This window comes from Numenius arquata, chromosome 8, assembly GCF_964106895.1.
Source record: "Numenius arquata chromosome 8, bNumArq3.hap1.1, whole genome shotgun sequence".
Lineage (NCBI taxonomy): Eukaryota > Metazoa > Chordata > Aves > Charadriiformes > Scolopacidae > Numenius > Numenius arquata.
In genome coordinates, this window is record NC_133583.1 from 26,583,046 (window position 1) to 26,606,418 (window position 23,373).

Consider the following 23,373-nt stretch of genomic DNA (forward strand, 5'->3'; position numbering starts at 1 on the left):
GTCGGGATGGAGTACTTTATTCACGCCAACGCTCCGATCCTGGCCCATCCTGCCTGCTGCCGCAGCTGCTCCCATCTTCTCCACAGTGTGAACAAGGAAGGATTTCTTCATCGGCTTGTTTAAACACCCCCCCCACCCCTCCCCAGCATCATCAGACCCCACAAACAAGTAGAGACAGTTTGGCTTTGTCCGGGCAGGAACACCGCAGGGCTGGCGGAGAGGGGAGAAGGGCTCCAGCCCCAAATCCCATGCCTTGCACACCCACAGCAGCCGCTAAGCCTTCCTGCAGCTCCTCTCCCAACCAAATACACCTGCGGAGTCTTAACTCAGGCTCCAGCACCCACCTCCCCCCAGCCTCGGGGGCTCCTCCTCCTGCCAGAAGCACCCGGGGTTGGCAAAGGATGGGTGCCACCATCTCTTCTCCTTGGAAAGCCGCCTTCCAGAATCCCGTCGGTCTCTTCTGTCACCTGCTGGACCCTTTAACCCTCAAAGTGCCCCCTGCCCACTGACAAACACCCTCCCCAAACTATTACAGTAAAAGGAAAAACCCGTACATTGAGACATACAGGCTGAGTCTTGGGTAGAGAGAGGGTTCCGTGCCTGCTGATCCGGCGGTGGCCGGCAGCCCCCAGCCAGCGCTCGGGCACAGAAGGCCACCCCCCCGGCACATCAGGGCTTCATCCTGCTCAGTCTGATGTCACGTTCGATTTCGAACTGCCTGTGATCCACACGCTCCAGGAACGCCTTCCTCTCGATGTACCTGCGGGCAGACAGAGGCAGGGGCTGTAAGCAGTGCCCCCAGCAGCCCCCAGCCCGGGGCAAAGCCCACCGGAGGGGACGAGCAGGGAGGGAAGGCATCATCTGCCTCCCTCCCTCTCCCTCCACTGCGCTGAACATCTCCTACGGACACCAAAACTGCTCCGTGGCCCACTGGGTGCCTCCTGAGAGGTCTGGGGTCCCCACAGCCCCCACTGGAGCTATGGGCTGGCTGCTTCTGGTTCCAGCTCTTTCCTTACGGCTGAGAAATGACCTTCACAAACAGCCTGAGCGGGTTCAGGGCAGGTCCTGGGCAGGAGAGGCAGCTCTGAGGCATCTTCCAAACCCCACCGCGGCGGCACGGCCCACGATACGGGCTGGTAACGGGCTCAGGGACACAAACAGCATCACCCGCAGCAGCTCAGGGATTCAGGCCAGGGGTTTCCCAGCCCCAGACCAGCTCCTCAACCACCGCTGAGTATTTACTCCTCCCTCTCAGCCAGGCACCTGAGCGCTGCGAGGAAGAAGGCAGGCACGCCTGCGCCTGGAAAAGCACCTTGCCGCTCATTAACGGCGTGCAGCTGAATTTTAATGTACTTTGCTGCAAACCCTTGCCACAGATAGCCCGGGGCTGTGCTACTAATTAACCTACAGAGGGAGCGAAATTGCAATTCAAAACAGAAGCTGTAATTGAATCATCCCAATTGTTTTGCATTTGTTCCAGGGTGGCAAACGCTTGGGCTGTCATGACAAGGTCATGACGCTCGGCACCAGCGCGGGATGCAGGAGCCGCCGCGTTCGGCATCTCTCTGCCGGGAACCAGAGAAGCCCATCGCTTGAAAGCAGGACGGGAGGCTGCAGGGAAGAGGAGCTCTGTGGCTTTTCCAGGCTCCCCGGTGGCTGAGACCCAACTGCATGGGAACCCACCACCAGCCGTGGTCCCTCTAGGAGAGAGGGGCTGCCCTGCCTTTGGTGACGAGGTCTCTGCTTTACGCTACAGACTCTACTACACTTTATGCTGCTATCGAACCGATGCTACAGACTCTGCTACGCTTTATGCCGCTATTGAACTGGCGCTCGTCGTGCTGCCAGGACCAGGGGTGCCTTCGCCCTTGCTGCGAGGGACAGCCCTGACACTCCTGCCCGCCCAGCCATCACTGGAAATGAACTAATCCACATTCACTTCACTGATTTCCCCCCTCGCCCCCAGCTCTGTCCCCGAGCGGATGAAAAGCCCCACGCGTCACCGCTGCCACCCCGTTTCCCATCGCTTCCCGAGCCTGTCTCGCGCTGACACAACTGGGTCAGCTCATCTCCGCTGGCTGCGAGGGGCTCAGCGCAGCCTCACGCTGACGATCTGCTGGCAGGGGATTTTTCTGGCCCCCCCTTGCCCCTCGCCATCACACGAGGGCCGTGCACCAAGGTCTTTCCCCCTCCCCAGGCGGGCTCAGGAAAAGCAGGGGAGTGTCGCTTCCCTTCACCCCCACGACCCGCTCCCGGGGCCGAGCTTGGGGAGGCCACGGGAAGGAAGTCGAGGTGGGGGTCAGGTTGTATATGACAGGGGCGTGTGGTTTTCCTCCCCCTCCGCTGCCAAACACCAACCGCAGCCACGGCTGGGGAAGGCGAGGGATCACTGCTAACCTGGGGACACCCCGATCACTTGGGCAGCCACAGCCCGAGCTACTGGATCTGAAGCTCCTTCATATTGTCACTCCCTTCTTCCAACCCCAGCAAGTGGTCAGTGCCTTTCTCCTCCTCCTCTTCCTCCTTCTCCTCCTCCTCCGTGGCTGCCGTGCCTCACCGGCAGGCAGGGACTGGCTCTTGGGGGGATCGATATGGATCATGAGCCAGGAATGCGGTCTCACGGCTCTGCACGGAGGAGGAACGTTACCCCGTGGCGTTGTCCTTGGCCGGCCACAGAAGAGCGCCGTGGGGGCCAGAACGCACCCCCCAAGGCTCCACCTGTGCACACACTGTGGTTTATGGGGCAGGTAGCCCAGGAACAAGCCCATCCGGCTTGTACTACAAGCACAAGGAGGCTGGAGGTGCCGATGGACACAAGCAGGGAAGCAGCAGGTCTGCAGGGTCGGTGTGCCCCAAACCCTGCACCCCAAACCCTGCGGCTCCCTCTCCGCTTCCCTCTCTGTTTCCCTCTCCAGCCCTGCGCTGCCAAAACAGCAGTGCAAAGTGCACGGGCAAGGTACAAACACCCCTCCTGCCCTTCTCTAAATAACCTTTGCTACCTGAATCGATAACCCACCCGTAAATTATCAGCCCGTGTGGAAATAGGGCAGCTGCGATGCGGAGGAAGGCAAATTCGTTGGGAGAAGAGGCCGTCTACTGCTAACGAGGGCAGCTGTGAACCACCCTGGGGTGTGTGTGTGTGTTTCATCAGTGCTCCCTGCCAGTCACCATCCGTCACCCAGCGCAGCCCGAACGGGGCTGCTGCCCCACTGGGTCTGCCCTACAAAGGTGGCCCAATTTAGAGGCCACGTTTCCACTTATAAAGCCCATCGGAGAGATGCGGCAGCAGAGGGGAGAGCTGCCTCCCCCTCCTCCCTACAGCCCCTCCTGTGGAATCTGGGACAGGCCCTCGGGATCCGGCACAACCTAGATCCTGCTGCTGGGGGAAATGCAAATCCCCATCTGGGGCTGGCGATACGAGGGGCGAGGATGGACACAGCCACGGGGCAGCACGTGTCCCCTCTGGCTGGGGAATCCCAGGGCTGGCCGAGCACGTGTGGCTACCAGAGAAGGGCTGGGGAGGTCCGAGGCACAAAGAGCTCTGGGCTGCCAACAGCAGCTTCTGCAAAGTTACTGCAAAAAAAGAGAAATTGAGCCTGCCGTCCCTTCTGAGCAAAAAGAAATGCCTCCTGCCCTCCCCGAGACACACGTGAACCATCTCTGCGGCAGGCAGACACTTCCAGGAGTGAGTCCTGGCTTTCCTTGTCAGGCAGACGGTTTTAATTACAAAGCAGGGCAGGCGGGGACCAAAGGTTCCTAACGCCTGGCGGCACCAGGGATGAAGGCAGCGCCCCGCTCCCTCCTGCCCTGGGTTGAAGGGTTAACAACCGCTCCTTAGGATTTTTATAGAGGTGTGTAAACCATTGCCCGCTGAAGGGTGAGCAGAGCCTACATTATTAAAGGGGAAGAGGTGGCTGCGGAAGGGACAGCAGGCTCCTGCGGAACGACCCGGAGCCGGTGGCAGCTGTGTCTGCCTGATCTCCGCCCCGAGCGATCTGCCTGCCTAGCACAGATGCCTTTCTGAGGACTCCAAAGTTATCAGGGCATCACGCTTCTCGTTTGTGTAACGACAAAAATCACTCGCCAATAGCCCAGCGGATTTTCTAGCCTGGGATGTGAGGGGCAGCAAAACCCAGAGCTGTCCAAGTTTAAAAATGCTCTTAAAATCACTGTTTTGCTTTGCTCATCTTTTTTTTTCAGTGTGCTGATCCCTTCTTCAGCCTTCAAGGACCATTACGTTGGCGTCTCCGGAAAGGTCTGCCAGGCGTGACAAGAGAGCTGTCCTGCTCGTATGGGGTGGGAAAGGAGACAGCACTGTTCAAGAAAGGCTGACAAAGGTTTGAACAAGCAAGAGATGCCACAAAACGCTCACGCAGGGGTTGTCACGAACTGTCTGGGGTGTGCAAGGTCCAGCTGAGAGTGATGGACCTTGATTCAGGCTGATTGGGGAAAGAAACGGTGTGTCCCAACAATCGGCAAGAGATGGTTTGGCTTTTAATGGTGGTACTCCTGCCTTCAGCCCAGTCTGGAGAAGCCAAAGCTGTTACCACGCTTGGCAGCCACTCAGGACATCTGCGTAGGATAAATTGTCATTCCACATCCCATCCGGACAAACTAGCCAGGTGCCACAGCCAGGAACAGAGCCCTTCCCTGCAGGTGGGTTCTCCCAAAGCAGCCTTCAGCTCCTGATGGGGCTTCACGGGGGAAGTTCACCCTCCTCCTCCTCCTCCTTCTCCATCTCAGAGCCTGGTACGCGGCCTGGCTCTGCCTCCAGGCTCCTGGCACAGGATGTTTCAACCCAAAGCCTTGTGTACGGGGCTCCGACCGCAGCAGCCAGCATCGGGGATGGTCTGGTGCACGTGTGCTCTGGCACACAATGCACATCACTTACCTCCATGGATTTCAGGGATCTGGTAGGAAGGCCCTGTCCCTCCCCCACACTCCTACAGGATTGCTCTACTTCTTCAAGGACAAGTGGCCAGAAACAAGATCGGGGCAGATCTGAGGGAGAAGGGGTGCTGTGGAAGGGTGCGAGACCAAGCTAAAAATCCCAGCAGTTACCAAATATCTACTTGAAATATAAAATCCAATCCGGTGGAATGCAGAAGCCCTGAGTTTTTCCCACAGAGTGAAAGAACAGCTTACAAGAAAAATACATTTCATGAGCTGCCCACTAAGCCGGTTACGTTTTCCCAGAGCTTAGCAAAGCACTTGTAGTGGAAACGCCACTTCTGATCTTATTATCCTTCCCTGCAGTGCACGTTATTAACTTTCTGTGTTATTTACAGCATTGCCATTTATTTTTACGATACTTCCATTAACTTCATTGGAGTGAACGTTGCTGGATGCACACAATCAGCGCCCAGCGCTGCCATAATCTTTAACGCACCTTTGCCAGCTGTTCTGGGTTGGCATATATCTTTACGTGGGAGGAGGGAGGACAGACGCAGCTGGAACGTGTCATTTGAAGAACGGAACAAAAAACATACCTCCCAATTTGAGACTTTCTTTTTTTTTTTTTAAAAAAAAAAACAAACAACAAATAGGGCAAAGGCAATTGTGTTTCCTCATGGGAGCGCAGCATTAGACCGGTTCACGCTGCGTTTGTGCCACTAACAGGAGGGAAAATAAAGCCCAGCCAGACTCTACTTGATCTGGCCTTGAAGAACTCAGGAGGTTGGTAGCAGAGAGCGACAGGTGCTTGCAGACGTACCTGTCTCCCTGTGGTACCTAGAGCAGCCACCGGCTTTATGTGTCCCTAGAATAAATCCTTAAGAAATCCCAGGGGTTTGCTGAACTCTCTCTGCAGCAGGTGGTGGGGTTCCTAGATGTATAGGAAGTGGTGGGAAATGCTGGGCTACTACCAGGTAAAGTCCCTCTTACCCGTCTTTCCCTCGGTTATGGATCGCCAGCTCCTCCACAATCCCCTCCTCCTCCTTGAAGTTCTCCCAGTCCAGTTTAGATTTCTCCAGCGTGCTCATCTTCTGCTTTTTGGAGCCAATCTTCCCCAGGAGGCTGCTCATGCCGCTTGGCCTCTTCACCCTGACAGAGATAAGGAAGCAAACGTTACTCAGATGCGGGGAGAGGGCGTCAAGTTAGCAGTGAAAAACGGAGCCGAGAAACTTCAGGCGTGAGAGTGGTGGCCTTGCTGGTGGCGAGCCACCTCCACTCAACAGATGGCCACCAACTCCAGGCAGCCTGCAGGCGGCAAGGTCACACTTCCCGCAGATCCTGCTCCGCCGTTCCCCGGAAAGCAGCAGAGTTCATTACACACATATCTCAAGTGCTCGCTTTTTTTTTTTTTAATTTTTGTGTGTGTGTGTGTGTGAAAGGGCTTTTTCATTTATCTTCTGAAGAGAACAGAAAGCTTTCAGGCCAAAAGAGATCATTAAATCATCCAGTTTGACCCCTTGTATATACCAGGCCAAGCCATTCCACTGATCACCTCCGTGCTAAGCCCAGTTCTTTGTCTTCGGTTTAAAGTGTTGTTTTCTGGAAGGGATCCAGTCTCAGTGCGTCACCAGCGCTGACAACACATCTAGGAATTAACCGTTTCGTTGGTATCGACACGCCTGTTGTCAAACGGATTTGGTCTAGCTTTAGGTTCTGGTTGCTGCTGCTTATTCGGAATCTAAGGGTAATTTCCCACCCCGTCTCCCAGGTCCCTGTTCAGCAGGAAGAACCACCTTGGTCTTTCATCTCCTTGTTCTTAGACGACCGAAATCCCACCAGTGTGGCAGGGGCCCCCGAATCTCCCCTTTTGTGCTGGGAAATGCACACAGAGGGACTGGGGTCAGCCGGGTCGCCCTCCGAGGAAGACAATTCTCAGGGCTAGGAACCCGTAAAACAAACTCCTATTAACCCCTTCTTAAACACCACCACCACCACCACCCCCCCCCAGGAGAGGGGAGCAAACAGCATCCCATTGAACTCTGGTGTTTACACACATTCCAGAGATAACTTCAGGTCTGCGGGGCCTTTGCCTCTGCAAGAAGCCGGAGAGGAAATGATTCTCGTTCCTGAGAGATGGAGGAATTTGGGGAACGGGGGGGTTGGGGGCCAAGGAAGGCAGCCAGGTGAGCTCGGCAGACGGCTCTCCATCTCTCCTGCCCAGGGGTAGCCGCTCTCGGGAATGCATCCAAAGCTGTCCTTATCGGATCGTTAGCGTGGTTTATGCTTCCATAATTTGCAAGCCTCTAAAGGAAAATAATTCCGCAGTTTATATGGAATTAAATCAAAGAAAATAACATCTTCGTAAGGCTCAGTCAGGAGATTCTCAATGCAAGAATGGCTGGGATGGTCTCTTGGGGTTGCAGCTTCCTGACATAGATACATTTGGGCTACCAACCCTGGATTAAGGGCATCTTGGCAGACTCCATACCCACAGGACAAAGCTGCCTGCCCTTCCTCATACTGCCCAGCCAGAGGAGCAGAAATACCCTCTTTTTTCTTTCAGTCCCTGCCCACTGCTGGAGAACGTGCCAACAGCCCACGCTTTTCACTCTGCGGGGACACAGAGCAAGCTGGATGCTCTTTTATTCTCCTTTATCCCTGAATGTCTCATCACGATCACACAATAAACCCTTGATCCTCGCTCAACCTGCGATTCTCTCTTATTTTTCAAGACATGACGGCTCCGAGTATCCTTATCTGCAGGTAGCTGGAAAAGTGGTGCAAGGGAGGGCAAAACGTGCAAAGATGCTCTCGGCAGAAGATAAAACCGGAGCGATTCGGTTCCCACACCTGGCTATCCAGGACTTCATGCGAGCCTTGCACAACCACCAAACCCAATATCAGATGCAAGGGAGTGGGAGGAGAGGAGACAGGACAAGAAGGCAAAACCAAAGAAAATATTGGGCAAGCATCCCCTGTGGCAGTCCCCGCTGAGCCTGGAAGGCAGGGCCTGCTGCTCGTGCCTGACATTTGCTTACGCTGCACCGGGAGACCTCGGGTTTTAGCAAGGGACTTAGAGTAAAGATGCTCTGAGACAGATCTAGAGGAGAGCTATGGCTGATCCAGCTGGCAACACTCCTCGCCCCCCAGCCTGGCAGGCAGAAGGTGTTTAAATTAACACAAGGTATTCAATAACTTATTTCTCTGAATACACTTCACAGAATCACAGAATGATATGGGGTTGGAAGGGACCTCTGGAGATCATCCAGTCCAACCCCCTGCCAAAGCAGGTCCACCCAGAGCAGGTCGCACAGGAACATGTCCAGGCAGGTTTGGAATGTCTCCAGAGAAGGAGACTCCACCACCTCCCTGGGCAGCATGTTCCAGGGCTCTGCCACCCTCACAGGAAAGAAGTTCCTCCCCATGTTTAGGTGGAACTTCTTACATTCAAGTTTGCGCCCGTTTCCTCTTGTCCTGTCCCTGGGCACCACTGAAAAAAGACCGGCCCCATCCTCTTGACACCCTCCCTTTAAGTATTTGTAGGCATTGATCAGATCCCCCCTCAGCCTTCTCTTCTCCAGCCTAAAAAGACCCAAGTCCCTCAGCCTCTCCTCATAACAGAGATGCTCCAGGCCCCTCATCATCTCTGCTGTACCCTCTCCAGCAGTTCCCTGTCCTTCTTGAACTGGGGAGCCCAGAACTTAACTTTCCAGACTCACTTGTGCTTACAATTCTCCCTCCCTTTGAAGTGGGAGAAGCAGGGGTGCAGAAATGGGGGGTGGGGGTGTCCCATTGTCCCTAGATGCCTCCTAAATGGTTTTGGGGGAAAAAAAACCCTGATGGCATAAGAGCCATCTCACCTAGCCAAGGGCACTCACAGCAAACCTGCATCCACCAAGCCTTCCATGGCTGCTACTCTACAGACCCTGCAAAAGGCACAGCACACACCTGGGAAACCCACTTGAAGCCATTTCAGGATCTCTCCTGGATGCTGGAGGTATCCCTGCCCCACAGACAGAGCAACAAAGCAGGTTCAGTCAGGCTCGCACACGTCGAGACTGCTTTCTTTTCGGCTGAACCTTGGGAAGAGCTGAGTTGGGGCAGGGGCTGGGCTGCAGCACATGTCCCTGCACGAAACACAGCCTGGGACACGCTGACAGGCAACCGCCATCCCCAAACCAGAGTGGAGGACATCCATGGGCAAAGGGAACCAAAGGCAGGGTGGTTGGTGGCCAGAGGTGGGAGCAGAGGCGGTGCTGGCTTCACAGCGGGGGCTGCAAAACAGGTGAAGGTCGGTCCTCACACATCTTTTCTCCCATGGGAATTCCTGGCATAAATTAACAACCTCTGCATGCACACATCCATCTGTAACAGTGCTCAAGGCCTCTCCTCTTGGCCATGGATCTCAGGAACATCCCTTAAAAGATACAACTCACCCCATGTTTGAAGCTACAGAGTCTAGGTTGATGGACCTCCATCAAAGGCTTCCAGATAGCCACAAGAATACTTGCAAGTCAACGGTCCCTTCAAGGCAAGGGAACCTAACGAAACAGGGCAGGCTGCCTCGCACCCTTTTGTTGATGACTGCTCCAACAATACTGCTAATATCTGGTGTCAGCCCCACGCTGGAGGAGGGTCCTGGGCTGGATGACCTGGCTCTGCTCCTGTTTGGCCAATTCTGTGCTGCTTGAAGCAGGACCAAGTCCGGGCCGGGCACGGGCTGAAGGACACGTTGGAGTCTGCTGCTGAGGCTTTGCTCCGCGCTGAGCCTTTCATCACCCTGAGTAAATCCAACAGCAAACCTGGGGGTGGGAATTCCTACACTTGTGCCAAAATGAAGTAAATGAGAAACATTAAAGTCCAATTAAAAACTTGCTTGGCCTTAAATGCCTCATCTGTTTAAAAAGCAAGTAAAGGGGCCTGATTAATTGCATTCAGTGCCAACGAGAGGAATTATTACCCTTTTTGTACTCATTAAGGGTATCTGCTGTGGCATCTTTAATCACTAAGGCATTTAAAAGAGAGAAAGTAATTTGCTAAGACATAATGGATCCCGGGGATGAGAATCAGGACAATCGCCTATTTAGGACAAAAAGACATGCTCTCACTTTCCACGATTAAAAAGCACGGCTCGAATCAGCCACGGAACCAGCAAATAAGCCTGTTGGTGAGCTCTGCCCGGGCAGGGGCACTCCCCCGTGCCCACCTAGTGCCTTCAGGACAAGGACCGTGCTCGTGCATCACCCCAGAAGGACAAACGGAAAGCCCAGGGCTCCTCGCTGTCCCACCATAGGTGAACACACTCCGTGTTCCCGTCCCTAACTACGAAGCTCCCTTCCATCCCAGTGCGAGCCCGCAGCCCAGCCAGGCCCTGGGAGAACTGCTGCTGTACCAATGATGAAGTGTCCCTGTCACACGTAATCCCGGCTGACTCGTAACACGAAAGCCAGAAGCGTCTGGGAAATGCGTGCCCGCCTCCAAAGAGGCAGACTTCATCACCCAAGCTTTGGAAAATAATCTTCCAGCAGTAGGAAAACAGGGCTACAAAGGTCTCACAGTGCATCCCGCCAGTTCCTCTCCCACCCACCCAGAGATGGGTGCTCTGAGGGCCTCCTGGCACCAACCCCACACCCACCAGAGGTTTCGGTACTTCATCAGCCTTTCACTTATCTAAGTTTTCCCCAATGACTAAATTTCCTTGCTCAGCCTATGACTCTTTATCTTCTTCCTAGTAGCTACTAAGAACAGATCATTCCCTCGCTTTTAGCAGCGGCCTTTTATGTCTTTGAAAGCTATTCATACCCCCCGCCCCTGCTCAGCTCACTCTTTCCTAGACTAAACAATCCCGGGTCCTTTCAAGCTTTTCTCATTCTTCATGGTTTCCAGCCCTCTGACCGCTCTCCCTGGACTCTCTGCTATTGGCCCACATCTTCCTCCAAACCCAGCATCCAAAACGGGAAAGAAAGGGCTCCAGCCGTGGCTGTACCGGCACCGGGAGCAGGAGGAATACTTCAGATGCCTTGCGAAGCACGCAACTCCTTACACGGCCTCCTGTGACGTGCGCCTTTTTCACAGCCGTGTGACAGCGTTGACTCATGTCAAGCCTGTGATTCACTGCGATTTTCGGCCGCTCCGCTGCTGCCAGAGCCAGTTATTTCCTTCCTCGACTGGTACAGATGATTACTGCTACCCAACGGCAGAGCTTTGCACTGGTCCTTCTGCGCTCCTCCTCCCGTTTGCCATCTCGTTTCCCACCACGCGGCGGACCTCGGATGCCTCCGTAGATCGGCCTCTCCATAACACCCACGTCGCGGTTGTTGAAGACTAACGCTGGGGAAAGTACCTCCCGTTTTTGTGAAATACCAACGGAGACGATTTAGCAGCTGAAGCAGCACCAGTTGGCCAACAAGATCAAGCCGGTGGCCAGAAGCAGGGTCAGACTGCAGGAGCACCTGTGACGGTTCATGTTGTCTGCTTCCAATGAACGAAGGGTGCCCAAAGGACACCTACTCATGTGTTGATCACGGAGCCAGCAGCGTCTCCAGCTCCAGCCTGACGTCCACCCTTGGGGATGACAAACCCTCTGCTGCTGCTCTGTTTCTGCTGGCTCCGCGGGAACGTGTAGACCACAGACCCTGTGCCGCTTCTCCACCCGCCCTGTACCATCCTCCTTCTCGTGGGTAACAACAGCTTCTGCAGCAGGAAGGTCCTACTTCCGTCTCCTAGCAATACTTTTAAGAAGGGCTCAATTGGTAAGAAGCAAACGCCGAACACAAAATAGGATGTGACTGATGTTTGGCTAACATCCCACCACTCCCCCAACCCCCTTCTTGTTATGGCACCTTTTGGGGAAAGAGTGTGAGCAAACGCATTGAAGAGGACAGTTACTGACTTCACAAATCATGAGTGAGATGCTCGTTTTCCCTCCTTTGATTAAATCCAGCCCCTTGAGCTCCTGTTACAGGGTGCCTAATAACCCACTTTGTCAATGAGGATCTTGTGACAAAGCGGCTGCTGCAAGACTTGGACCAAGAAGCACACTTGTTTAAACGATGCTGATTCTACTAAAGCATCCTGAACACCCTGCAGGTTCGTGGTGGGAAAGACAAGACAACAGAGCGGGACATCTTCTCTGGCCTCATCACAGGCTTTTGCACCTCCCTGAGCAGACAATTTGGTGCCGGCGCCCTATCACCTTCCAGCATGCATCCAAAACATCTGGTGACCCTCCATGAGGCACTGCGGAGCAACCTTTGTTTTTGCAGAAATAAATCTGGACTCAGAGATGACACAATTTCATCAGAAGGAAATCTTGCCGGGCCAGGAAAGAACCTATATCTCCCACCCCAGCCTTTCTTTGTACTCCGATTATCAAAGAAATCACCTTTACCATAAAAAAAGGCAAGTTACACCTACTACCTAAAAATCCACTCTCGAGGAAGGTTCAGAACCAGGATGGATAGTTTTTGTTGTGCATTAGATGATGAGACCATTGCAATGGGTAAGGGCACGTTCACTGTTTGGCATAAGAGGACAAGCAGGAAGCATCTGCTCGCAGGTCTTTCAGCACAACGGCTTTGCAAATCTTCAAGCAGAAGAACCCAACCCCAAAATAAGCTATAACACGAACTGCTTCCCTGCTGGCTGCCTGCAACACAGAGCAGCCCGTCAGATCCCACCATAAGAACTGGATGCTGGTAAGTAAATGTCACCGAGTGCAGAAAGATGGCATCTCAAGGCCACGCAGACCTGAAAGCACCACATTCATCATCCTGGGCTGCATCCCCAGCAGTGTGGCCAGTAGGGTGAGGGGGGGGGGGAATTTTGCCCCTCTGTTCGGCCCTGGGGAGACCCCCCTGCAGGGCTGCCTCCAGCTCTGGGGCCACCAACAGCAGAAGGACGTGGACCTGTTGCAGTGTGTCCAGAGGAGGCCACGGAGATGCTGGGAGTGCTGGAGCCCCTCTGCTGGGAGGAGAGGCTGAGAGAGTTGGGGGGGTTCAGCCTGGAGAAGAGAAGGCTCCGGGGAGACCTTAGAGCCCCTTCCAGTCCCTCAAGGGGCTCCAGGAAACCTGGGGAGGGACTCTGGATGAGGGAGCCATAGGAGGAGGGGGAAGGGTTTGACACTGAAAGAGGGGAGATGGAGATGAGATGTAGGGAAGAACCTCCTTGCTGTGAGGGTGGTGAGAGCCTGGCCCAGGTTGCCCAGAGAAGCTGTGGCTGCCCCATCCCTGGAGGGGTTCAAGGCCAGGTTGGAGGGGGCTTGGAGCAACCTGGTCTGGTGGGAGGTGTCCCTGCCCAGGGCAGGGGGTGGCACTGGATGGGCTTTAAGGTCCCTTCCAACCCAAACCATTCCATGATTCTATGATGATCATGCCCTGACTCGCCTGCAGCCCCTCTCCTGCCCAGCTCCCTTCCCCACTGGAGATGTCCTCGCAGCGCAGTGACGGCAGGTCTGTTCCCGTCACCCCAAGCACTGCGGTGGCAGGGACGCAGGTGAGAAACTCTGCCCCTCGGCAGAGAGAAGAGCACAAGGTTTTGTAAATAGTAATATCTATTCCTGCCACGAACTGCTGTAAAGCTGAATAGTTTCCTTAACGGCAGGAAATGGTTCTCATACAAACTAACCACAGCTGGGCAACTGCTGCAGCCAGTAAATACTTTGATTTCAATAAAGTGGAAGATTCCTGCCCAGTGCACCATGGATCACCCGCCCCGCTGTCCTCCCTTCAATCAACAACGTGCACGGGTGCGTGAGAGACGTTGCACGAGGAGGACGTATGCAGAGACCCGGCTGGTGGCCCGTGTCCCAGCTCTGCTCTGCACTCCCAGCCTCTCCAGACCGTCTTCCTCGACGGAGGAGCAAAAATGCCGGTAGGAAGGTAGAGGGGCACACGGGAGGGAGGAAGGAAGGGAAGCACGGTGCCATCTGCTCCTCAAGGTCAGGGTGGTCTGGCTGGACGGAACAAGCAGCAGCAGAACGATGGCACCTGGTTACCGCCAGCATAAAGGAACCTTCCCCAGAACAATAAAACAGGTCTTCCTCTCCAGACCCTAAAACCGAGCAGCTCTTCCCATCCCTTACCCTGCGTAACCAGCTGAGGACAGAAAAATCTCTAGCCGAGGACAGAAAAATCTCCCAGGCCAAACCCAACTGCATTTCTTTTTTTATTTTCCCCACTTGGCATCATTTCCTGAACGGGCACTGGGATGGATGTGGAGAGCAGCCGAGCTCGTTCTCAGCCCTGCCTGTCACAACAGGTATTTAAAAAAAACAAACAAGAAAGCCTCCCTGACGCCAAACAAACACACATTTAAATCCCAGGTGGGAAAAAGAATAAATAAATAAAAGGCGAGCGAGGAGGAAATGAAGATAAAGGGCAGGGTGGATGCTGCTGGAGGGCTGGCAGGGTGGTGATGACCCTGTTTGGAGGGCAGCAGCCAGGATTGAGCAAACGTGGGGCAGGGAGAGGACCAGGACTGCCCGATTCCCGGTGCCTGGCTGGGGCAGTGGTGCCTGTCCATATGCTCCGCTTGCCGAGCTGGTGGCAGATACTCAGCATTTATACCCTAAATCACACACATAAGCTGAGCCAAAGAACCTGCCTGAATAGCTGTAGGAGTAGCAGTGATTTTTGAGGCAGGGTTATAAACCCCTATCTTTGTAGTGAGGATCGTAAAGCTTCCCACACCGCATGCACCACACCACATATGGAAAAACAGCCACGACTGGGACAAAACCCATTTGGTGGTGCCAGGGGGCACGACGGAGCAGGCAACTCCATCCAAAGGCAGCAAGGAACACAAATACACTGGCGAAATACAATTACCCTGCAGAAGGCAGCTGGTCTCCGTCTCTGAAGATATTCCAAACCCACCTGGACGCGTTCCTGTGCAACCTGTTCTGGGTGACCCTGCTTTGGCAGGGGGGTTGGACCAGAGGTCCAGATCTCCAGAGGTCCCTTCCAACCCCGTATCATTCTGTGAACTGCCGTGCGCCGGCAGCCCGGTGATCGACGCCTGGCCGAGATGACATGGTTTCCATCGGCGTGGAGAGGGCAAGGGCAGATGCTCCAGAGCAAATGCCCGCGTGGTGCTGCCCTGGCGAGGATCGCTGCAGGCAGCGGCAGAGCTTGCCATGGGCACAGTGGATGCTGGATGTATTTGTGTCTAAATATAGTCAGTGGGGAACAGAGATTTGTCACAGTGGAAAAAGCCATGTCACTCCCACCTCCCAGCAGCAGTGAGCAAGGGCCCACCAAAGGGCAATGCTCTGCTGTTCCAGCTACTGTTTTATGGCTGGATTTGTCATTCAACCAGCGCAGCGAGTTTCTGTGGGACTTTACGAGTTGCACAACGCTGCTTCACTCCGGCAGAATGCACCTCACCTTCGGGAGGGGAACAAGTGTCACGGTACCAGCTTAGGAACGCCAAAACCACCAGGGCAGGCGGTGAAGGGGCTTGCAGAGCATCACGCCACAGGATGCCAGTGGAGATCCCAGTCAGTGACTTCTTTCCCGGTGCACTCTCCGCGATATACCAATACTTTGTGCTCATCTCCACATCATGAATCGGGCCGGAGAGGCCTTTCCAAAGCACAGGGCTGGAAAAACAGATCTAAGGGCTGCCTTGCTCCAAAACAGGACAGCACAGATGTGGTACCACCTTGTTCTCCAGCCCGCTCCTCAAACTGGGGGACAACCCAGGTGTAAATACACAGTAATACTGCACATACGAATAGAGTTATTCCAGGAATAAAACCAGAGTTGGGTCTCCACGTACACCAAGAGGCAAATTTTCTGAGCAGGGAAGAGATGGGATGCTTCGGCTCAGGAATGGCAGAGAGCAGTAACGCAGGGGCACAGCTTGGCTGGAGCTGGCCTTTCCTCAAGCAGGTCCCGTCCCGTAGCACCCAGGTCTGCACCCACCTCTCCGGAGGACCCGGCCGAGAGGCTGGAGTCTCATTTCACAGGCTTTGGAGGAAAGAAGGCACATCAGCTCTCAGGGAGCTGGCTGGCTCCGGCCGAGCCCCTGGCCTGCAGGTCCCCTTATCAGCAGGAAGGGCTCATTAGGGAACGGACCAGAGTTTCCTGCGCAGGACCGAACCCTTTGTGAAGGGACTGCTGCCATGGAGAACCCGCTTCCTAACGGCCAGAGGAAGCAAAATATTTTCCTTGGGCCTCTGAGACCGAGTTGCTATGGGGTGGTTGTCAACAAAATAAGAGTTGCAGTTGTGGAGCTGGGCAGCGCATGCCACGCACGGGCTGTTACCGCAGGATAAAGGTGCTCCCAGCAGCATCCCTGCCTGCCCCCAGCGCCGGGGACAATTCCCAGTGGCATAAGGCTCCCTCTGTACCAGCAGAACTGCAGCTGCCCTGCGGGCTGTACTGGCAGAACTATGTTAGCAAAAACAAAATCTCGCCCCCCTCCTAATGAGTGCGACATTGTGCGGAGACCACGGCTCGCTCTGGCTCCTCTCCAGCCCCCAGCACAGACGGAGGCTGTTTCAGCAGCAGACTCTCCGAATGCATTTGCAGCGGGGCCCAGCCAAATTACGTTACAATATCTGCGTATGGAGCTCAACAGGAGCTTAATTGAAAGAGCCGTAGCATTCAAATGACTTCTGATACTATGAAGACGTTAACGACTCTCACTCAGTGCTAACCAGCCCTGCCTGATGCTCGGCTGATGGGCAAGGACCTGTAACTGGGGGCTCGGGCCGCAGCCAAAGCTACGCCCCCGTTAACTCAGCGCTGTGGCTGCGGCCAAATGCTGACCGAGTTGCCCCCTCCCAGCTGGGAACTGCAGCAACTCCTCACACGTGAGCTCTCCTCCGCCCAGGGCATGCATAAAATACAAAACCCAGACCTGCTCCTGCCACCCAAGGACCACTTACACGCACCAGAACTCCCCAAATTCTCCCCACGCGGGTCGATCTGAACCTGCGCAGCACTGCTTGCATGTATGCTTTCCATTGAAAAACATTATGCGCGCTCTTCACATAGAGTTTACGTTGCTCTTCAGCTGTGTAAACATTTTGGGATAATAATGTGCCAACTTCAGATGGCTTTTGCTACACCAGCAAGGAACCAGTCCACCTACCCCCCCCTGCCCCAAGGCGGTTGGCTATATTTCATTTGGTATCTTAGTGCTGCCACTGAGAAGTGGCAAGAAATGCCTTTTATAAGGCTGTCTGCACCGTGTGCGTGTGTGCACGGGGCAGGGGGGAAGATGCCCTGCTTCTACTATTCTCATTTCTGATCCACTGCACAGAAATCAGCAAAAACGCACATATCAACAAGTTACCATCAAGTTTACACTCCTCCGTGCCTGTGAGGCATCTCACACCCCAACAGCAGGCAAGGGCAAAAGGTAAAAGCGAGAAGGCACGATGCTTTTTGGCACCCACGTCTTAACAGGTTGATGACCTGAAAGCTGCCAGAAGCTACGGCAAGTTGGTAGCTGTGGCACGGAACACGCTCGCTGGGCTACAGCTTGGGTCATATGCTGGAGTATTTGAGAGTAACACCCTGCGTTACGCCCATATTTAGCCATGGAAATAAGTGCGACTTGATTTTCAAACACTCGCAGCTCTCACTGACTTCACTGGGTTCAGTTGAGATGTTTCAAATGAAACGACGACGACCACAACTCTGGGCTGGGACCAAGCACAGACCATTTTTATCTTAAAAGGCATTTCTTTGAGAACATTCAGGGCTGCTAGAACTAACAGCGCTGATGTTATTCCACCCTGCAACCTTAAAAAAGTTGACAGCTTTGTCTGCAAAATGACACAGATTAATTGGTGACCAACCCTTAAAAAAAAAAAAAAAAGTTAGAAAAAAAAACTGCTGGCAAACAGAGGAGAAATTCTTCCTCTCTTCAGAGGCTCGCTCCTTCTGCCTTTGTCTAACAGCAGATCTTTTGTTCGGGGTTTCAGTTGCGAGCAGCCCGGAGGTACGCGGGGAATGTCTTGGTGATGACGAGCCCTCCGGACTGGTGCGGGGACTGGGTTTTAATCGGCCGAGAAACCGCCTCCACATCACGCCTAAGAAAGTCCCGCTAATGGAATTGTTCCAGCGCTAAAGGGATTTCAAAGTGAATGGGGGCGGATGGCGGAGCAGCTGGTGCGGCTCCCAGGTTGCTCCTGACAGCACGGTGTGTCACGCAAGGAGGATCTCACCCCCCCAGCCACCCAAGCCTGGAGAAAACAACCCCCAGTGTCCCCCCAGCCAGTGACGCAGAGTCCCTGGGACTCGTAGACAGCCCTGGTCCCGATGAGCTTCCCACTGCATCAGATCAATGCCAGGCTTTGACCAAAATGAGGTGAGAAAGGCAGGACACAAGTAGGGAGGGATCCCTCCCCCAGCAATTCATCTGACAGCTTTAAGAATAGTTCTGATTAAAACAAATACACCGCCTTCCACCGGCAAATGTTTGCAAAGCTCAGCAGCCTCAGAGAGGGGAAAATTCCCGGGAAATTAAATCAGGGTGAACGAGCCATCAGGGCTCCCGAGCACAAACGCATCACTAGAGCTAGAGCCTGGTGGAGCAGTTGCTTTGCAGCGTCATCCAAGATAATAAATAGCATTAATATAATATAATATCTTCCAGTGGAAAGCCTGGCCTGGCAGCATGTGGGCGACAATAAACATTTGGGCACTGCTACAAGCAGCCATAAAACAAGAATGAGGGTTTGATCGCATTTAATTGCTTTTGGGAAGGGTAACATCACCGGGGTATCCATCACAATTACCTTCCCTTCCATGAAAGTGTCCCATCGCAGATTAAGAGCTGGCCAAAGGATCTGGATCAAAGAGGGTATTTCAGGGGGTAAGGTACGGAGGGAAATACCCTAAAGGCTTTAAAGATGTTTGCCATATAAAACCTGAAGTTCAACCCCAGGTAATAAAAAGTTAATGGATGAAAAGGACGAGCTTTTCTTCCCAACCACAACTTTCTAAGGCTGGTGGCTGCAGAAACAGCTCAGTAACAAACCAGAGGACAGCGCAGAGCGCACAAAACGTATGTAAGAGGAGAAACTAAGATTATCCCATGGTTTTTTTTTTTTTTTTCTTTCCAGGGCTTGACTGAAGTGTTTTGAATGCCTGAGGCTGGCAAGGCTACTTCCCAGTGCCTTCCAGCTTTGGCAGCAGCCGCTTCAAAGAGCTGCCCTTTCTCTTCCCAGGGACCCACCTCACTAGAAATAGATTCCAAGTCCCCAGAGGAAGAAGATGGAAACAGCTGAGTTCTCCCAGCCACAAGCTCGGTTGTCATCTTCCAGCTGGAGGCAGGCAGAGGGGTAAGAGGAAGGCTTCCCTTCCGCCCATGCCAAGCGGGAGGCTCCCAAACAGATTCTGCAGCCAACGTCCACCTACCAAAAGCTGCTTGGGAAGCCACCGCTCTCCCTGAACATGGGGACCGCAACCCGGCAGGGCTCCCACTACCTCCTCCAGCAGCCCCCCGCAGAGGGGGATGGCAGGGCCAGGATTTTCATGATCCATCATCTCTGGAATTCGCTGCTGAGCGTCCCCACAGCCTCTGCTTGGTACGATGCCAGCACCGATTCTCAAATCCTGCGTGACCTACCAGCTGCTGAGGGCAAACCAGCAAGGCGTATATCACCCAGGGAGGAGACGAGAGCAGCGGGCTCTGATGAATGAACAGACAAATTCACTCCCATGCTCTTGATTGGAGGGAGGAGGTTCAGGTCTCCGGTTGTCCCAGTCAGCCTGAATGATCCGGGGCAGGTCATTTAGTCCCTTTGTAGCACGACTTTTGTCTCGGGAGGCAGGGAGCCGTGCAGCAGCGCGGAGCGAGGCAGGCAGGCTGCCAACTGAGGGCTCAAACTCCTTCAGGGAACTGTAACAGTTACGCAGTAAACGCATTAACCATGGGAACGGCTTCCCAAAGGATGTGGTGGATCCCAAATTGTAAGTCTTTCCATTGCGAGTGGATGCCTCTTTCAGAAACGCAGGCTGGAGTTCAACCGCAAGCGCTCGCAGGGAAACGCCACAACCCCAGCGAGGGCAAGAGCTGGGACCGGGTGCCCAAGCAGCCGCTTCTGACCTTCCAGCTACAAACCTATGAAACCCCTGCCCTTTGCACTTTCCCGTGGCAATTCAAGGCTTTTCTTGGCTTTCATGTCTCTACTGAGCCCAATTTTCAGCTATCTCTGTGACCTGCCCCCCAGGCCAGCTAAATTCTCTTTGACCCGACTTGTTAAGCAATCCTTTAAACCTTCTCACCCCTCTAGCTGGTTTGGTTTGGTTGGTTTTTGTTTTTTAATTACATATCAGATCTCCTGGGGAAAGTTTCTCTGTCTTTTTGCTTCAGATCCTATTCTCCCAGCACTGGTTTCTTGGTGAAACTCCCAGATAAGGACCAGTGAAAGCCTTAACACCACACAGCACCCAACGACCCACACTGCTGGAAACAGGTCCTCCACCATCCCGCCTGCTCTTGGTTCCTGGAAGTTCAGCAAGGCCAAGTGCAAGGTCCTGCACCTGGGTCGGGACAATCCCAAGCACAAATCCAGGCTGGGTGGGGAATGGATGGAAAGCAGCCCTAAGGAGAAGGACTTGAGGGTGTTGGTGGATGAGAAGCTCCACTCGCCCTGGCAACATGCCTGCTGCATCCCCAGCAGCGTGGCCAGCAGGGTGAGGGATGGGGGGATCGTGCCCCTCTGCTCCGCTCTGGGGAGACCCCCCCTGCAGGGCTGCCTCCAGCTCTGGGGCCACCAACAGCAGAAGGATATGGACCTGTTGCAGCATGTCCAGAGGAGGCCACGGAGATGCTGGGAGGACAGGCTGAGAGAGTTGGGGGGGTTCAGCCTGGAGAAGAGAAGGCTCCGGGGAGACCTTAGAGCCCCCTTCCAGTCCCTCAGGGGGCTCCAGGAAAGCTGGGGAGGGACTCTGGATCAGGGAGGGGAGCCATAGGACGAGGGGGAAGGGTCTGACACTGAAAGAGGGGAGATGGAGATGAGATGTGGGGAAGAACTTCTTTGCTGTGAGGGTGGTGAGAGCCTGGCCCAGGTTGCCCAGAGAAGCTGTGGCTGCCCCATCCCTGGAGGGGTTCAAGGCCAGGTTGGAGGGGGCTTGGAGCAACCTGGTCTGGTGGGAGGTGTCCCTGCCCAGGGCAGGGGGTGGCACTGGATGGGCTTTAAGGTCCCTTCCAACCCAAACCATTCCATAATTCCATGATTCCAGTGGTTTACAGTGAAGAATCTGCCTGCAAACAATTCTAATGCACTTCAGAAGCTACTGTTAATAAACAGGGAGAAAAATACATCTGAAGGGAGGAGCGAGGCAGGGATAACACGTCATTTTACTGAAATCCACCTAAACCAGCCTGTGCTCGTCAGGAAGCTGGAGCAGGCAGGTCCCGTGTACCCTCCTGCCTGCAAACCACGCTACAGGGCTTTCCAGTGCCAGGACCGGACACTGCAAATAGCAAGGAGGTCACGCTGAACATCCCAGGAGACCGGCACGGAACAGGAAACTTTCTGCAGGAACAACAACAAAAAAAAAATTCCCTCATCTGCCTCAATCGCAGTAATATTTGTACCAAGTGTTCTTGTCCGTACCTGGACTGTAACCTGGCATTTCTGCGGGCCTGCTCTCACATCTCTAGTGGTGCTCAGCTGACCCACACCTGCACCTTGGTGGAAAGGTTTATTGTATCATATACGAAACTGTTCCTCCTTTTCTTTTAGTTTTCTTATTGCTTTTGAATTTCTAGTTCTCTTCAGGATCTACAATCAGAGATTTGAGGAGTCGGTTTATATCCAATAAGAAGTGACGGCCCCCTCCAGGATGTCTCTTCTACAGCAGTTCTCCTCCTGAGACTCTTTTCCTTCCATTCCCAACCTAAACCGTCTCCCTGTGCAGAAAAGTCCAAGCAGGGTAAAGCCTTGCCAAGGGAAGAAACTCTCCCATTATCCTCGTCCAAGAAAAGTGGCACAAAGGGGAAAAAAATAAAGACCAGAAGGGATGGCTCGCATCCCTGGGTCATGGCAGGGAGCTGGAAAAGGCTCATCTCCAGGAGGACAGAGTGCCAGCACTTCTTTTTTTAACTTAACAGCTGCAGAATTTAAGCTTTATTAAAAGCCTATTTTGCCCTTGCTGATGCAAAGGAAACCACCTCCCTCCTCTCCCCTCCCAAATAAAAAGCCAGAGTCTGCAGACAGACATCCTGTAATGTCACCTTAGAAAGAGGTGGCAACTTGACTCATCTCAGCGGGATGTGCAGCACGGAGCAGCTTTCTTTCACTTCAGGTTACAACAGGAATATACCGCTCCCACGGCTGAGCCTTGCTTTGAGGTTTTATTATGAGCAATCCAACATACCTTCAATATTCTCTGATTACGAGTGTCTGGAGCAAGAAAGGCAGAGATAGGCAAGGAAAACAGGCAGGCTGGATTTTGAGGCTCTAGGCACCACTGATCACCCCCCCGGCTCCCACTTATTTGCAGCGCAGAAGCCCTCTCTCCCAGAGATACAGGCTGCGTGATGGGTCAGAAAATCCCCATTTCAATGGCCTTCCTACAATATATTTTAGTGCAACACAAACAGGAGGCCGTGTGATTTGTCAGGTCAGAGTAACAAGAGATGGAGAGCACTGAACTAGGTACCATTTCCTAACCACTCTTCTCCAATGGCTATTCTAAGCCTACCTCAATTTATAGATTAATCTGCTGGATCAGTAATTTAGGCCATTTGATGGTTAGCGTTTAGAAGTGCATGTTTCTGGGAAGGCTGAAAACCTGCTTGTGATTTACAAAATTGCTGTGGGGTCTCTAGTGGCTCGGGCACTTGTCAGAGGCAGGTGTTCTCCATTAGCCACATTCTCCTTTCCCTCCCCTCATCCAGGTTTAATACCAGCAATGAAATACTAACTGCTCCTGCGGCATTTACTCTAAAGCAGCAGAGCAAGCGCCAGTCTTGTCCTCCTTCCCATTTCTAGCCCGCTGCATCCATCACTACATGATATTAAGGCTTTAGGATGATGTACATCAACCAACTGGGGTGGGGGAGAACGGGACCAAAAAGCATTCAAATAATCTGCGCTCTCCCCACGCCCAGGGGAGGGTGTCCTGAGCCTCCCAGGACGAGGAACATTCCTCCCCTGCATCCTCCCTTGTGGAGGATGGTGCCAGGGGCTGGCCCAGCCGAGTAAACTGGATAAAAGCAGGAATTGAAGAGGGAAAGAGCCAGCCTGCCTCTGTTGGCAGCTAGCCCCTCCTTTTGCCCAGCCCTTTCTGACTCCCACCTCATGCTGTTGCTCTCTTCCAGGCCTGGGTTGGGATTCCCTCCAGAATCTGGCAGCAAAGCTCTTTTAAAATGGCAGTGGGAATCCTTGCTAAGCAACAGGACTAACCGTCCTTCCTCCAACACTGACGCATCGGCTCCAGAACCCTCCCGGAGCCCGCGGTGTCTCTGCAAAGCAGGCAGCGAGCGCTGCTTCCACCGGCTCTCAGCATG

At 53.8% G+C, this 23,373-nt stretch overlaps 1 protein-coding gene across 1 annotated transcript in view; it reads right to left on the bottom strand.

Annotated features, from left to right (window-relative positions):
• Nucleotides 1–23,373, bottom strand: part of CFDP1 (craniofacial development protein 1) — a 68,716-nt gene continuing 45,343 nt past the window's right edge. Inside the window, exons 6-7 of the mRNA XM_074152010.1 lie at nucleotides 5,884–6,042; nucleotides 1–760 (exon numbers count right to left, since the gene is read on the bottom strand). Coding sequence (XP_074008111.1) covers nucleotides 670–760; nucleotides 5,884–6,042 — 250 coding nt within the window. The 3' untranslated portion in view covers nucleotides 1–669. The remainder of the gene's footprint in view (nucleotides 761–5,883; nucleotides 6,043–23,373) is intronic.